This window comes from Urocitellus parryii, chromosome 9 (genome assembly GCF_045843805.1).
Source record: "Urocitellus parryii isolate mUroPar1 chromosome 9, mUroPar1.hap1, whole genome shotgun sequence".
In the NCBI taxonomy this organism is placed as follows: domain Eukaryota; kingdom Metazoa; phylum Chordata; class Mammalia; order Rodentia; family Sciuridae; genus Urocitellus; species Urocitellus parryii.
Genome location: NC_135539.1, coordinates 99,072,324 through 99,089,624, shown reverse-complemented (window position 1 = coordinate 99,089,624; position 17,301 = coordinate 99,072,324). Strand labels below are relative to the sequence as shown.

At 44.0% G+C, this 17,301-nt stretch overlaps 1 protein-coding gene across 1 annotated transcript; it reads left to right on the top strand.

The window, feature by feature from the left end:
* The first annotated feature begins 2,463 nt into the window (after positions 1-2,463).
* On the top strand, positions 2,464-13,664 carry C9H1orf115 (chromosome 9 C1orf115 homolog). The gene is made up of 2 exons (XM_026387975.2): positions 2,464-2,811; positions 11,343-13,664. The coding sequence occupies exons 1-2, from the start codon at positions 2,521-2,523 to the stop codon at positions 11,460-11,462; spliced, it is 411 nt and encodes a 136-aa protein (XP_026243760.2). The 5' UTR covers positions 2,464-2,520; the 3' UTR covers positions 11,463-13,664.
* The last annotated feature ends 3,637 nt before the right edge of the window (positions 13,665-17,301 follow it).

Here is a 17,301-nt window from a genome sequence, read left to right as displayed (position 1 = left end):
GAGGGAGAGCATGGGAGGATTAGATGAATTCTAAATAGGGAAGAGGGGTGAAAGGGAAAGGGAGGAGGCAGGGGATTAGCAAGGATGGTGGAATGTGATGGACATCATTATGCAAAGTACCTGTATGAAGACTTGAATTGGGTGTCAACATACTTTATATACAAACAGAGATATGAAAAATTGTGGTATATATGTGTATTAAGAATTGTAATGCAAAAAAGTACATGTAAAAAAGCATAAATTGGCATGAACATACTTTATATACAGAGATACAAAAAATTGTGCCCTATATGTGTAATAAGAATTGTAACACATTCCACTGCTGTCGTGTATTTTAAAAAAAAGAAAAAGAAGAATACACCAAAAAAAAAAATTTAAGATTATATAAAGTGAGGCTATGTTTACAACATTGGGAATTTTTATTACTTCAATGGGAGCAGAAACACTATATGACTGTCTAAATTTCCACTCAGGAGCAAGGGAAACACTGGGCAGGAATAACTTCTAAAAAGACAACAGAAAACAACATACGGATGGATTCTGATTACATCTTGAATCCTGCTCAATCACTGATGATTCCAGTAGGAGAGTTTTAATCTGGAGATTGGTTTTCACTTGTTCTAGGGTTTTGCCTTGTGGTAGTTGAACAGTATTTTGTATAGAGAAAACACATGTTAGACCCTACCGTTTCTCTACCTCTGTCTTCATTTGATAAACAATCTGGGCATCTCTGAGGTTCATTTTATACAAAGAAAAGGGACTATGAGGGTATCTATTTGTTTAAAAATTAATAGTTGCTTTAGGTAAACTTAAAGATCCACAAATCTACTTTCCCTTGATTTTTAAAATTCAATACCATATTGTTTTAAACTATTTACAAATTAATAATTTCACAATCCCTGTGTGTGTGTGTGTGTGTGTGTTTGAAGGTACCATTTACTTAATTTAATTCTGTTAAACATTTTAAGCAACTTTTACAAACTTAATATTTGATTTTGTCTTCAAGTACTTCAATTATGTAAAAAGAGTCTATGTAATTTTTCTAAATACATAAAATTATATGTATTTTTATCTTTTACCTTAAATTGAACTATATATATGGAATAGTATTTTACAGAGCTTATGTATATTTAAAATATTAAATATAATTTAAATCATTTATTACTTGTCAATTAAGAAAATCTAAATTAAGTACTTGATTACACATTTTAAATAGGAATCCCCAAACTAATTTTATATTCTAATACGTTAAATTACATAAACATTTCACATACTTATACCAAGATATCCAAATTATTTTTAAATTTATTCCAACTTTAATGTTAAAATATTTATTAAGTTAATGTTATGTTTATTTCCATATTTCCCACAACTCAGAGATGTTGGACCACATAAAAAGAAAGGTAAAAAGCTGGTAACAAGAGTCTATTGGAGACTGGTTTTCAATTGTTCTACAGGTGGCCAGCACCTATAGTGCCAGCTATTCCAGAGGCCGAAGTAGGAGGGCAGCTTGAGCCTGGGCAACAGGGGAGAAACTGGTCTCATAAATAAAACAGTGGGGGATGTGGGAGATGTTACTGGTAATCTTAAAGACTGGAGAGGCTGAGGGAGGGCAATCACAAGTTCGAGGCCAGCCTCAGTAATTCAGGAAAATCCTGACTTAAAATAAAAAAAATAAAAAGGGCTGGGGATGTGGCTTAGTGGTAAAGCAAAGCACCCCTGGGCTCAATCCTCAATACGAAAACAAAGCAAACAAACAAACAAACAAAAAACACAACCCACCACCGTCACCACCACCCCTCCAGGCTTTCCAAGGGGGCTGAGATTCATAGTACACTGACAATCATATCTCCTAGAGTGATATCCTGAAAATCATGATTTTAAGTTCATTACATATCCTGTCATACGCACTAGAATCGAGCTTGCCCATCCCTGTTGGCTTGCTTCAATTTTTCAAGTTGTGTCACTGTGATGAACGCTGTGGACACACTGTTTGGTGTTTCTGAATACGTCTTAGAAAAATATGGACTTTTCTGGCACTTGATAAACATTTTCTTATCCCAAAGATTTGCCATCAATATGCATTCCCATTAATATCCTATTATTATCATGACCCTCTCCTCACACCCTTGATAGAGCTGTGGTCTTCATGCATCAGCTCTATCACAATCTTGAATGTAGGCAAATAGAGTCTCCTTGTTTGGGGCTCATTCATTTCGTTGTAAGTACGGCTGAGCGTGTTCTCTACGTGCACGGTCACTGAGCTTTCGCTTATTCTGCACCACTTTGCGCAACAGGTGGGATGCAGGCGGTCGGGCTCGCGTGCTCGCCACCTGGACGGGTCAATCCCGGGCGAAATCGCCGTAATCCCGAACCCCATCGCCAGGGGACGCTGTGACCCAAGTCCCCCGCGGGGACCGGGTTGGGGCGGGAGGCGGGTGTGAAGGAGCGGACTGGGAGCAAAGGAGCAAAGGTTGGCGTCTTCGCTCTTAGACTGTCGTCGGAGGGGCAAGCGACATCATGACGGTGGGAGCCAGGCTCCGAAATAAGGCGGCGAACAGCTTCCCTCTCCGCCGGCCCCTGGGACGAGCGCGGACCCAGAGGGACGAGGACACGGACGCCATCCTGGAGCACCTGGAGTGCGGGGACGAAGCCGCCGAGAGCGAGGCGGGCGGGCGGCGCGCGGGGAACCGCAGCGCCAGGAGGGTGCACGTCGCCGTCCTGCCCGAGCGCTACCAGCCGCTGGAGGAGCCGGCACCGGGCGAGAAGCCCAAGAAAAAGTACCGGCAGAAGCTGAAGAAGTACGGCAAGGTAGGGACCTGAGACTGCCACTGTCCGCGGGATCGGGGCTGCGGCGCCCCTGCCTGCGCCCCCCACCCCCGCACAAGCACAGCCCGGATGGGCTCTGGCGCTTCTCTCAGCCGGGGGTCTGCAGGGACCAGCTGAGAGCGGGAGTCGGTCGCGATGGTCTGTCGCGACTCAGTTTATCTGGGGTGTCCTGCAACTCCGATCAGCCCCACTCCCTCGCCGGAGGCGAGTGGTGTTACATACTCGATCCAGGCTGGCGCGGGGTTGCCTGGTGCCCACTACCTTCTAGGGGTGGGTGGTGAATAACCTTCTCAAAGGGTTTTGCCCAAGAGGGTTCTTATTTTACTTGCGCAGGACAAGAATCAGTTCTGTGTGTTACAGATGCACATACTGAAGCTTTGGCGCAGTTAGATGACTTGGAGGAGGTGACCCAGTTGTGAAGTAGGGAGCTCCAGCCAAGTTTATGTTTTCTGGAAACCTCCTCACCATGATATCCCACTAGCTGAGAAATGTTTGGATTATTCTCCTGAAACTCCAGGGTTATTTCCGGGTCCTGGATGCTCAACAAGTTCATAGGCACCTGTTCAGTCTACTTTTGAGACCAACTATGTCTGTACTCCGAGGCCTTCTGCCGTTTGCCTTGGAGGAGAGGGAGAGGTTCAGGAGGAGGAAGGGAAACATGGAGATGGCCCTGAATGACAGTATCCTTCCCAAAGATCAAAGCCCAAAGTCAGTTACCAGGTCCCTTTAAGGGAAACCGCAGAAGCTTGATCTTGATCAAGCTCCCTTGATCTAGATGAGGTCTCCCTTGATCTAGAAAAGAATCACGAACTAACTCATTGTGTCCTGGCCAAAGGCCTTGTGCTCCACCTGATTTATTGCCCAGATATTTGTGCCCTTTAGTGATCTCTTATCAAACCTGAAGTATTTCAGTCTCCACACAGGGAGCTTAGGTTTATCATTTTCTGAAAGGTATGTCATCAGCTTTGGAAGCAGTACACAAGCAGACAGTGGCTAAATATATATTAATTAAAACTACAAAGTTGGGACTTTGAGTCTGGAGGTTATGGCAGGGTTAATCTTGAGCCCAAAGAATCCAGCATTTGCCTCTTAGCTGGTAGGCCGAGGATATGGAATCCTCAGCTCAGGGGCTAGCACTTGATGTTTTGGGGATACTTACTCTGTTCCAGGCTTTGTGCCTGCACTAGAAATGCAAAATTGAAAACAATGGAGCCCTGCCCTAGAGGACCCACAGCCTCCAAGGGAGACTTGATATAACTGGAGCATTACTGTGGAGCTTCATGGAGCTCAGCGGTTCCTAATGAGAATGAGTAAAATCCAGGCAAGTCTTCCAATCATGGTGAAGTAAACACTGGACATAGAAGGATTAGATAAGTTTTCACCAAATAGCAAAGAATTACCAGTTACACCCACGAGTATGGCTATTTGCTTTTTTTAAAAAAAATGTAAAATGTGAGAATGCAGAGAAATTGGGACCCTTGTACACAGCTGGTGGCAATGTAAAATGGTGCAGCCACTGTGGAAAACAATTTGGAGGCTCCTCAGAAAGCTAAAATGGACTTATTCTGTGATCCAGCAATTCCACTCTTAGGTATATAACACAACAACAACAACAAAAAAAATTGAAAACAGCTACTCAAATATTTATGCAAAAATGTTCATTGCATTATTTCCAAATAGCCAAAAGGTAAAGACAACCAAATGTCCATCATGGATGAATGAATAAAGTGTGGTATGTACATTGAGTGAAATATCATTCAACCATTAAGAGAAATGAAGTGCTAATGTATGCTGCCACATGGATGATGCTCAAACAACATGGTACTAAATGAAATAAGCCAGACCTCAAGGTTACACAACGTTTCTTTGATTCCATTTATAAAAAAAAAAAAAAAAAAAAAAAATCCAAAGAAAGAGAACCCAGATTGATGGTTGCCAGGAACTGGGGAAAGGAGTAGAGATAACTGCTTAATGGAGTGTGTGCTTTCCTTTGGGGATGATGACAATGTTTTGAAATTAAATAGAAGTAAATGTATTAAGTGCCATTAAATTGTACTACAAGTGGTTAGTTTTATGTTATGTGAATTTTCCCCGAATTAAAAAAAAAAAAAAAGATTTTGACAGAAAAGGAATGTTACCCATGGTGGAAGGAACAGAGAAGTATACATGCAAAAGCTCTAGAAGGTTACATGCCAGTCCAGGAGGCCAAAGGAGATAACATTCCCATGTCAGGATTCAAAAGAGAGACTTTGTCTTCCACTTTCTCAGAGCCCACTGAGAAGGTTCCAGTCTCCAACAAAGAGGAAGAGAACAGCAATCTCTTTTTGCTGAAAAGCCATGAGAACAACTAAGACTCAGCTAGGGACATAGGAGGTAATTTTTAGCTGCTTTGGTCACTAGGTGACATTTTCTTACTTCGGTCCAGTAGAATAAGGAATGATGTACAATTAGCTCCATATTATTAACAAACAAAAATTCTTTCAATTCCTATTCCTGTTAACTTCTCAGATCCCTCACCCTAGCCCCTTCCTGCTTCTATTTAAAGAAAAGTGTTTGCCTTTGTGGAACATGAAAGGGTGGCTCACACTCCCAAGCTGCCCCCCTAGTCCCTCCTAGGGCTAGACCCTAATGCTGAGCTGGTCCAGCCTTCTGGAAGCCTGTGTTCCTGGGACTCTTCTGGAGATTAATGTTCCCAGTAGATTTTTAAGTAACGATAATAACATGCATATGGTGCATTTATTGTTGTTCAAATGCTATTTGCTGAGCATTAGAAAGGCAGGAACATACATTTGTTGTGTTCCTCCAGGGTGCCTGTGCCCTGCTTTGTACTTTATATGAAGGACCTCTGAATCCTCTCAGCAACCTTGGAAAGCTGTGATTATCCCTGTTTTGTAGCGAAGGAGGCTGGAGTTTAAGGAAGTTAAGCTATTTGTTCAAGTCCACCATAGCCAGAGAGCAGCAGAGAGAGCTAGGACTTGAGTCTGGCCTGGCCTCTTCTTGTGCAGGATCAGTGGGCATCAGAAGGAGAACTCCTCAGAACGTAGCTTAACATAACACTTTGTGCCTGGGGGTATAGCTCAGAGGTAGAGCACTTGCCTAATATGTGAGGAATTCAGGGTTTGATCCCTAGCACCGTAAACTTAAAAAAATAATAATACAGGTTGCCTTTCTCAGATACCCTTGGGAACAACAAGGGGGAGGTGTAGGTAAGAAAAGTAATTCTATTTTGTTAATCATGTAGGTAGGAGGGTGTTGGAGAAGGGAAATAGAAGCCATTAGAAATAGCCCCTTGTTTTAGGCTGGTGACTTAACTCAGTGGTAGAGTACTTGCCTAGTGTGTGTTAGATCCTGGGTTCAATCCCCATCACCACAAAAAGAAAAAGGAAAAAAAGAAGAAAAGAAAGCAAGCAGAAAAGGTGTACCTGGTTACCTACTGGCGTCAGGCTATGTATGCTTCCCTCTCTGCCTTGGTATCCACATCTGTAGTATGAGATAATAATAGGGTAGTAGTGAGAATAAATTTGTTAATCCACGAAGAAGTCGGAGACTCTACCAGGCTTCTAGCAAGGATTCTGTAACTCTTGACTATTATCATCTAGGAGGGTAGAGGAGAGGTGGCTGTTTTTCGGTTTTTCTTTGTTTTCTTTCTTTTCCCTTCTCCTTCTCCTTCTTTTTATTGTTGTTGTTGTTACCAGGGACGCTTTATCACTGAGCCACATCCCCAGCCATTTTTATTTTTTATTTTGAGACAGAGTTTCACTAAGTTACTTAGTTCTTAAATTGCTTGAGCCTGGCCTTGAACTTGTGATCCTCCTGCCTCAGCCTCCTGAGTTGCTGGGATGTGCACCCAGCTCCTTATGGGTTTTTAAGTAAGTTCTAACTCAGAATAAAATCACTGACTACCAACCAAAGGCTGGTGCTTAGATCCTGACTTCATTTCACAACTGAATACTTGATCTTTGTGTTCAGAGAAAATGATCTTTGAGGATAGATGGCTTCCTTTTTTTTAATATATATAAATATATATTTTTAGTTTTAGGTGGACACAATATGTTTATTTTATTTTATGTGGTGTTGAGGATCCAAACCAACGCCCCACGCACGCCAGGGGAGCCACATCCCCAGCCCAGATGGTTTCCTTTTTGAAACTGAATGGGTCTCACTAGGGATCAATTGAATGCGAATGAGCCTGCAGAAAGCCCTCCTACCTGGATTAGTTTCCTATGGCTGCTGCAACAAATTACCACATACTTCATGACTTAATACCAAACAAATTTATTCTCCTACACTTCTGGAGGCTAGAATCTCAACTAAAATCATCAGGGCTGCTTCCTTTTGGAGGCTCCAGGAGAGAATTCATTTGTTTGCCCTTTCCAGCTTCCAGAAGCCCCCTTCTTCCATCTGCCAAGTGGGTAGTGTAAACTCTTCAAATCTCTCTCTCTCTGCTTCCATCATTACATTGCCTTCTGTCTGAGTCCTCCTACGTCTCTCTTTATAAGGACACTCACCTGGGCCGGGAATGTGGCTCAGTGGTAGCAGATTTGCCTAGCATGTATGAGGCTCTGGTTTCCATATCCAGCACAAAAATGAGATTCATCTGGATAATCTAGGATAACCTCCCCATCTCAAGATCATTTCTGGAAAAAAAAATCTCTTTTGCCATGTAAGTTAATAGAGTCATATATACTTGTTCTGAGAATTAAGACATGGGCATCTTGGGGGCCATTATTCAGCCTGGCACACAAAGGCTCCATCAGTGCCCTTCTGAGAGATTAATTTTCCTCAAATCAAAGACTCCCATCTGGGCACAGTTGGGCATGCTTGTAATCCTAGCTGTTTAGGAGGCTGAGGCAGGAGGATCCTCAGCAAATTAACAAGGCCCTAAGCACTCAGTGAGATCTTGTCTCTAAATAAAATACAGAAAAGGGCTGGAGATGGCACAGTGGTTAAGTGCCTCTGAGTTCAATCCCCAGTACAAAAAAAAAAAAAATAATCCCAAATCTGTTCCCTGAATGACATTAAAATGGAAGTTGATACTTAATATATTTTTTTGCATTATATTTCTCAATTCTTTGTTTTGACAATGTTCCAGTTAATGAACTAATTTAGTAGGTCCCCCCCCATATTTCAAAGATGAAGCTATAAAGCAATTTAAAAAATATATCAGGTTAAGAAAAATGAATGTACAAATACCAAAAATGTCAAGTTTAAGGCAGGCAGTTGTGATACTCTGGCATTGTATATAAAGGATCACTCGATTATTACTCTTTCTCCCAGAAAACATGGTTTTGGTTGTTGTTTCAAACATATAAGTAAAATTCTCCAATTCTCATCATCACACAATTATAGAAATGTATCTTTTAGCAACGTGATACACACACACACACACACACACACACAAGTACATACACGTGCTCACGTGCACACCAGTGTCTCACTGGGAAATTAATGAGGCAGTGTCCCAGCAAGCAGTGTCTAGAGAGGACAGAGATGCACCCAGTTTTCCCAAAGCTCCTCTTGTAACCAGAGAGGTACCAAAGGAGACACCTGGGATCTTTCTGCATGCTGGGGGTGCCTTGATGGGTGTAAGAGAATTCTTGCCCTCACTCTGTTATTGTGGGGGAATTTGACATTTAATTAGCAGAAAGCTCAAGTAAGCCAGAAATCCTAGGAAATTATACTCTTAAGAAACTTTCCCGAAAAGAGCAAAATATCTTAGATGGACATATCATGTCATTGACACACATCTAAATTCCTATGTAATAATAAGAAGGAAATGTTATTTTACAGTTATACTAGCTGACATTGTGGGTACCCAGGCTGCTGGAGCTTATGTCAGGCACAATTCTAAGTGCTCTCCTTTACGGGCACAGCTCAGGGGTAGAGCATTTGCCCAGCGTGCTCTAGGCGCTGGGTCCCATCCCCAGCACCACCAAAACATAACAAACAAGCAAACAAACAAAAAAACCAAAAACTACATACTTTCCTTGAATAAGCTCATTTAATCTTCTTAAGAAACTAACGATCATGGCATTTGCAGGGAAATGGATGGCATTAGAGCAGATTATGCTAAGTGAAGTTAGCCAATCCCCCCAAATCAAATCTTCTCTAAAGGGGGTGACTCAAAATGGGATAGGGAGGAAGAGCATGAGAAGAAGATTGCCTCTACATAGGGAAGAGGGGTGGGAGGGAAAGGGAGGGAGAAGGGGAAATGCATGGATGGTGGAAGGAGACCCTCATCGTTATACAAAATACATGTACGAAGATGTGGGGGAAAAAAAAGAATAGCGTTACCTTAGATTAGGTAGAGAAAAGTGATGGGAGGGGAGGGGAGGGGATGGGGGGATAGGAAGGATAGTAGAATGAAACAGACATTATTATTACTGTGTGTATATATGTGACTGCATGAGCAATGTGATTCTGCAACCTGTACACTCAGAAAAATGAGATATTATATCCCATCTGGTTCAAATGTATGATATGTCAAGGTCTTTGTACTGTCATGTGTAACTAATTAAAACAAATTTAAAAAATAAATAAAATAAAAGAAGCTAATGAGGTAGTTGCTATGTATTTCCATTGTAAAAAACGAGGAAGCTGAGAGCAAGGATGGTTAAGTAAACAATGGGGCTGCCATTCACTACCAGGCAGTGGACAGTTAACTATACATACGGCCTCCATTACAGAAGGGAAGTATGTGAGGGAGTGGCTAAGGGAATGGGTTCTGAGGTATTATTTCTGTGGCATCAAACTTCTAGTCTGCCTCTTACCATCTGAATAAATTTAACTCTGCTGTATTTCTTCTTGTTGAAGCCCAATAGCCAAAGGCCATCAGGGACATGCCAGTAGCCCAAGTTAGGTTTATTTGGTGCAAGGAAGGAGAGTATATGCCAAAGGAATTGTAGGATCTCAACAAGTGGGGATCTCCAGTAGAGTTGAATATCTGAGCTAAAAAGTTATCCGCATCCTGGAGATACTTAAAGTCCTAGAAATGGATGACACAACCTAAGTAATGATTGTAGGCATGGCGGGCAGAGAGAGAGGGAAAGGGGGACCCAAGTCCTTCAACATTTTAATCTTTGGTAAGAGGGATAAGTAGGTCCCTGAGAAGCAGAGGACAACCGAGAGAACATGGTCAATGGGGCCAAATGATTATTTTACAAAGCATGTCAGAAGCTGCTGAGAGGTCAGGGAAGGGAAAGGCAGAAAGTTATCTATTGGATCAGGTAACAGGGAGATGGCCAAGCAACCCCCGAATAGGTGGGGGCAGGAGCCAGAGTAAGAGGGAATAGAGAGTGCAGAGGGGTGACCTTATGTGGATGTTTCTTTCAGTTGGTTTGGCATGAAGGACAGCAAAGACCTGGGGCAGGCTGTGTAGCACCTGAGCATCAGTGTAAGCTACTGGGAATGATCGGACAGAGAAAGGAAGGGTGATGCTGGACAAGGAAAAGCCAAAGACATGATGGGAGAGGGGACGACAGCAAGTGTCAAGGGAATGACCCTGCCAGAAGAGAGCTATTGTCTCTGTGTCACACAGGCTAGAGAGGTAGGGGTGGGAAACCATGGGCAGGTACAAGTAGGTTTATAGAGAGTGGTGGGAAGGTGAACAAGTTCCCTGACAATGTCTCATCTTTGCAGTGAAAGAAATGGAATCATCTAATGTATGGAGGTTGCTGAGGGGAAGGAGACTTGACAGGAAGATGTAGGACAGAAGAGGAAAGACAGCCTACCAGATTGGTATGGTGGGGTTGACCAGTCAGCTTTGGAAGTCAGAGCAAACTTTGTGATCAGGATCAGGAATTTTAAGTGAAACCAGTCAGTGGGGTTATTGTAGTTGGGAAAGTCAAAGGGCTGAGAGACAAGGTGTGTGAGATAAGGTCCAGGTCAGCTTCATGGACCCTGACGTCACCAAGAATGATGACACAATTTGGTGGTGAAGAGAGAATGACTGAGGACAACAGTGCAATAAATGTTAGCCCTTGAGTTGTTAGTTTTTCTGTTGCAATTCTATTTGAATCCCTTGGGTGTCCCTTGGCCAGCCCCAGCCCCAGCAGAGAGGGAGAGAGAAGATTCCAAGAAAGCATTTCTCCAGTTTTTGCCCTCAAGAAGCATAGGATTGTTTTGGAAACACAAGACTTATATGCGTGCAGTATTTGGATAATGTCACAAAAGGGACAAATATGTGGGGCAGAGAGGCTGGGCTTTCAGACAAGGCTCATGAAGGAGAACTTGACCCAGTCTACAGATGCTCCAATAAATTTTAGCTGGAACAGAGAAGAGGAGTGGGGTTTTAGTTTGTTGTGCTTGCAAAGATGGTGCTTGTTTTGAGGCCCCACAAGTTCCAATGTTGGGTTGGGCACTGGACACCAGCAATATGGAAGCACGGCAACTTGCTAATTTGCCCTGGGAGACTGAGGATAAATGATTCTTTCTGTATGTCACCATGGCTCATGCTGCAATTAAAAAGTGGCCTAATCTAACCCTTTGCTTTTCTCTTTTGTTCCTTAAAACAGAATGTCGGGAAGGTCATCACCAAAGGATGTCGCTACATAGTCATCGGCCTGCAAGGATTTGCAGCGGCCTACTCTGCCCCTTTTGGAGTAGCCACCAGTGTGGTATCCTTTGTGCGTTAACAAGAGCCACCGGCGCAGGCACCACAAGAAGGAATAGAAGCCTCAGCTCCCGGAACAGTGCAAACCCAGGAGCATTTCAGACTTGAACTCACAGAAAAACTTAGAAGAGAAAAAAAAAAAAAATGTCTTTCTTTGTTGAATTGGAAGAATGTTCTGATGGTGCCATCCCCGGCCAACTGCTGAGCTTTTCACATCTCTTGGACACGGGTGGATCCGGTAGTCAATCCTGCAGAGAATTAGGCCAGGTTAAGTTTGGGGATTAGAGTTAGTTTGCATTGTATAAAGGTGAGAGCTTCACGTGAAGGTGACAGGGACAAGGATGGAGACAGACACTTGACAGATATGAGCAGATGATAATTTTGAGCAGGAAAAACATATGTTGACCTGGGATCAGAGGGTTTTCTAGATTCTCCTGCAGAGGTTCTGGCTGACAGAACCTTTTACAGCCTTAGGCTGCCTCATTTCTGCTGGCAGCAAAGGAGCTGTTTATTTCCAAAGTCATTCTGCCCCATCTCTTTCCTCTACCAGTCTGTCACCAGGAGTTTAATTACAGTCTTGAAGAAGGAAGAAAGGGGGGGAAAAAGTCTCTTTAAATTCTATGATGCTTTGAAAACTGTGTACACAGTTGTGTCACGACTGTTTAAAGTAGATAAAATCACGTCACTTTTACCCGTCTCTGCACAGATGAGCAACTGGCATTGAGGAAAGGAGGAAGGGCAGTTTGGACACAGGCTGGGTGGCCGGGACAGCTGGTTTGAGGGACTGCACCTGATTCATCCCAGACCAGCTTAGCCACATGTTTGGAGCTGGCCAGATCCTCCTGCAAATGTGTGGCTGGCTCATCATAGGCCTCCTAGCTGCATCAGGTCCCTCCTGACAGCTACTCAGCTGCTCCTCTATGTCAGGCCAATGAAGGGTGCTTTGTCCTGAACACAGGGGAGGAGGAAAAGAGAGAGGGAGACACAAACCCTGGGAAAGAAAGTGTAGATTAAATGAAGAAACCGTTAAGTAGGAGACAGGGGTGAAGGAAGTAGAAACAGGGTGAGAAGGATATTGGAAGAGACCGCTGGAAGTCAGGAGTCAGGTCTGGGTGCTCAGTGGTGGGGAATCTCAAAAGGGCAGAGCCTTTGGCCCTAAGTAGGAACAAAGGAAAGCTGGGTGGTGAAGGGTGCCATGGTGGTGTTTAAAACCCGTCTGGGGCCAGTGGTGTGGGTTTGCTTGTAGAAATGTCCGGAACTGTTCTGCTCTGTCTGCAAGATCAGTGGCAACCCATTACCCCAGGAGGTTTCCCAGGGCATAACAGGGAGACCTTCACACTCTTGCCTCATGCATCCAGCCCCACCAGGAGGCACTGAGAGGTGGAGAACACAGGAAGACAGACAGGTGGACAGAAAAAGGCATGGGTGGAAGAGAAAGTGGTCGCTATAAGGCTGGACTCAGCTTCTCTTTCTAGAGGCTCATGTTGAAGATACACAAGGGCCCAATGAACATTTGTGAGGAAAAGAGTAAACAGTCTTGTTTTAGCCCAAATGGTGAAAGTTGATAATGGCATATTTTCACATGTGAGATTATGATAGCTTGTCTGGCTAACACTGGCATGGGAGAAAAGGAGAGACAGACCCAGGTAGAGGAAAATGCTGTGGCTGAAGGAGAGACAGTCAGGACCTGTGAGGGTTTCTGGTCACAGGAAGTGAAGGCAGGAGAATGGGAAGTGTGCTTCAGAGAAGGGACCAGGGCTGCTGGGGCCTTTTCTTGCCTGACAAGTCTGTCCAAGGAAGAGCTCCTCCTCAACCCCCAAATTGGAAAAAACTGCAAGGTCAAGCGTATCTGGCCCTAGTTAAGAATTAACTCAGGAATGTCAAAAGTCGAAAGCTCACAGGGATTGACCTGGGAGTCAGGTTCAAGTATGCAGAGATGGACTTCAAACCCTCTCCCAGCCTGTGTGGTCATTTCCCCTATGGTGGGCAGGGCTCCGGGATGTTCTCATAATCAGTTCTTTGAATTTAAGAATTTGCATCATGTTGCAAATTACTCTTTTGTCTTTTCTTTCTCATTTTTTTTTTTTTTTTTTAGTATCTGGGGCCACACCTTACTGAGAATTAAATTTTAGAGCTTTCCCTTTACTGGCTCAACCAAGAGGCTTCTTTTGTATCCCTTTCTTGCCCTGTGATGAAAATAAAAATCCCAGCTTGTTTATTGTTTGTGTGTGTGGAGGTTGGTTTCTCCCTTGATTTTTTTCCTTGCCGGAGGGAGATTCTTGGAGCTCCTGCCAAGCCTGAGAATTGATACGGCAGGTGATGGTCAGTGGCAGAGATATCCTTGGGGAACTCAGTAGGAATCTACAGCTGTTCTCCAAGAGGCCAATGGAAGGAGAAGCTCTGAATCACCAGGGTATCAAAAGGATCCATTCCCTTGAAGTCTAGCAGAACAGACCCTAGGCTAACAGAAGCCTTAGCCCCTGTGTCTGTTAAGACTGAAAATTTTCAGAATCTCTGATTTGGAGAATCCAATGTAAGGCCTGGGAGGCTGCATTTTCTATAAGCAGCTGAGATCATGGAGAATGCTCTGGCACAGCTGTCCTCTGCCTTACCTGAGAAATGGTGGCCCCCAATTGCACATGCCAGAGTATCTTCAAGGCCTGAGGCTGGGTGCCAGCACCTTGCTGGGCATATGTGACATGCCTGCTCACTGAATCTTCACAAAACCATGAGAAAGGACTTGATGGTGGGGAAGGTAAATAGGAGAAGAGTGGCCCTGGGTGGCCATTAGATTTTGTACCTGAACAGGTTTGGGGTAATGGGGTCCCCACCTGCTATAGGCTTAAAGCAAAAACAGAGGCAAGGTACCAATATCTGCAGCTACCATGGAGTCACCCTGATGCCCCTGACCAGCCCTGTGTCTGGTCAGAGAGCCCCAACTGGCATTTGTGACCAAGAAGCTCTCAGAAGGAGGACTTGAACTTGGACCTCCTCTATGCCATCCAGAAGTCCCTGAGACAGGTGATCACAGTGTTTGACTTAGTAACTGATGTTAGGGGGTTTGTACCCGTCATGTCTTTTTTGGACTCCTGATTCTGCAGAAGCACAGAGAAATGAAGTTAATTCAAAGTGTTGGGAACATATAAGTTAACCCTGAGTTCAATCCCCAGTACCCCGCACTGGCAAATAAGGGGGAGAGTGGAGGGACATACTCAGCATCCCTGTAAGGCTGCATTTGAGGGGCTCCATAGTTTTGCCAAAAGGCCAGATGGTTCCTGAATTAAAAAAATAAAATAAAATAAAATTCTAACTCCCTTGACCATTCATAGGGAAATGTGGGAAAAGAATACTTTTTTTTTTTTCTTCCAGAAGCAAGGTTGTTTTTGAGCCAAAGCACTCTGCTGAACATCATAGCCAAGGGGAAAAGGAGATCTCTTCAGATCTTCTAAGTGGCTCAGTGCCAGAGCCTGGTGGGAGCCCAGCCCTGCAGGGGCACGGGGGTGGGGCTGGGAGGAGCAGGGCACAGGAGAACAAAGGCTTGATGGCTGGATGCCTGGGCCACATCTGCACCCCTGGGGTGCTTCATGCTTTCCAAACTTCTGCTGTGTCTAGAGACACAAATGAGATCAGAATTCAGCACCTTAAGGACTGGCTTTGCTTTTGAAAAAAGGTGTTTTTCAGGTGATTCCTCTTGTGTAACCTGGTGAGAAGGCTCTAAACAAATGCATCTGGTTCAAACCAGACATAAAAATCAGAGCCAAAGAACTGGAAAGAAATAGGACTAAAGGGTTCATGTTTCCTTCCCTGTCCCTGCAAATCCAGGGTAAATCACCTCTAACCCTCGCTTGCTTTCTTCACTCATAATCAAGAGTGGTTTTGTTTTTAGCTTGCTATGAGAAATATTTGGAATTGCTTACAAAAGATAAAGAGTGGTGAAAGGACCTTTTTTTTTTTTTTTTTTTTTTTTTTTTGGTGAAGGCATCTATGGGAGAAACATGTTTACAAGTTTATCTTTTTGAATTCTTTCAAGAGTGAAGAGAACATTTGAAGCCAACCTGGGCAACTTAGTGAGACACTGTCTCAAGAATAAAAAAATAAAGAAGGGACAGGGATGTCACTTAGTGACAGAGTGCCATGGGGTTCAATCTCCAGTACTGTGAAATAATAAAAACTACAGCAATAAAGCAGAAACAAACAAACAAAAAAAAAAAAAAGAAAGAAAGAAAGAAAGAAAAGAAAGGAGAGAAAAGAAAAATAAGTAAACATATGTCAATTGTGAACTTTCTTTGTAGCGCCTCTTCTTCCATCCAAAACTAGACTTGAATTTGTCTCTCCATCTTTATGTATTCGTAAATCAGTGAGTCATTTATAGAATCCTAAGAGCTCCTTATCCCATCTACTTCCCCTGGTTTCAGAACTGGGGCTTGTGGGATTGGAGGTGAGAAACTAACTTGCATTCAATATCTGGTAGGTATGGGAGGCAGTGTGTTAGAATATTTTATTTAATTCTCCTCTCATTCTCATTAACATCATTGATTTCCCCGGTTTTAAAGATGTGAAAACTGAGTTTAGGGAAGTTGCAGGGTAGTCAACTGCAAGGCCATGGTCAGGGGATGCTGAAACCAGACCGAAGGCTGTGCTCTTTCTGTCAGCTTCAGCTGCCTCTTATTTCTACTCCTTCTCAGGCTCTTGATACCTTGAGTGACCACAAGGAAAAGAGAAGCTTTACATGTAATCCCATCCAACCCATACTCTTTTTCTTTTGGTACTGGGGATTGAACTCAGGGGCACTTGACTACTGAGCCACATCCTCAGCCCTATTTTGTATTTTATTTAGAGACAGGGTCTCATTGAGTTGCTTAACACCTTGTTTTGCTGATGCGGTGTTTGAACTTGTGAGCCTCCTGCCTCAGCCTCCCCAGCCACTGGGATTACAGCCAATCCACATTCTTAGAGGACTCCAAGAAAGAGTGGAGGTGCTGTCCAGCCCACCACCTTCTGGATTTTGGAGATGCTGGGATGGCTCAACTGCTGATTTGCCACAGTCAAGGTACATAAGGGAGGACACAGGGCTGGCCAGGGAGGGGATGTGTGACCCTGAATGAGCGGTTTTGCATTTATTTTGCAATGTCTCTATGCCTCGCCTATTTCTAGAGCTGCAGTTACTGTTCCCACTGACTAGTTAGTCATTTTGTTTCCATTGAACCAGGCTTCCATTGTCCACCCCAGGATCCTGGGGCCACATGCCAAAGCCCCAGGGGCTGCAAAAGCCACCCCTCCACCCCCCCCCCCATAGGAACAGTATTGGCATCAGAAAAAAAAAAACCTGGCTTCTGATCTTCTAATTATGTGACCTTGGACAAATTCCTTAGCTTCTTCGAATTTCAGGGTTTGTTTTTGATTCCTTTGTGAAGTAGAGCAAATGGTATCTACTCCAGAGCCTTATCTGTTAAGGTTAAATATGAAGTTCACTAAGACCCTGGTAGGTAGGATACTAAGTGTCCTCCTTCTGCAGCTGCTCTTCTCCCACAGCCCCCTCTTCATTTGTCCCTGACTGGTGGGAAAAGGAAGAAGGCCTGAGAGCTCAGGGGTGAGCCAGACTGGAGAGATCCCACCAGGGTGGGGAGGAAAGAGACAACCTGCCTGTCCATCCACCAGCGAGCGGTTTTTCTCTTTCCAGGTTCATGATCTGGATTAGAGGCTGCTTTCCCATTGCTGGTTGGAGCTGCAGGGGTGTGGGGCTGAGGACTCAGGAGCATAAGGAGCAGGATCAAGGGCTGGGGTGAAGGTTGGAGATGAACGACTTACTTGAGGAGCAGGAGAGAGTCTGTCTGTGGGTTTTGGTTTCTGCTAGCCGCCCC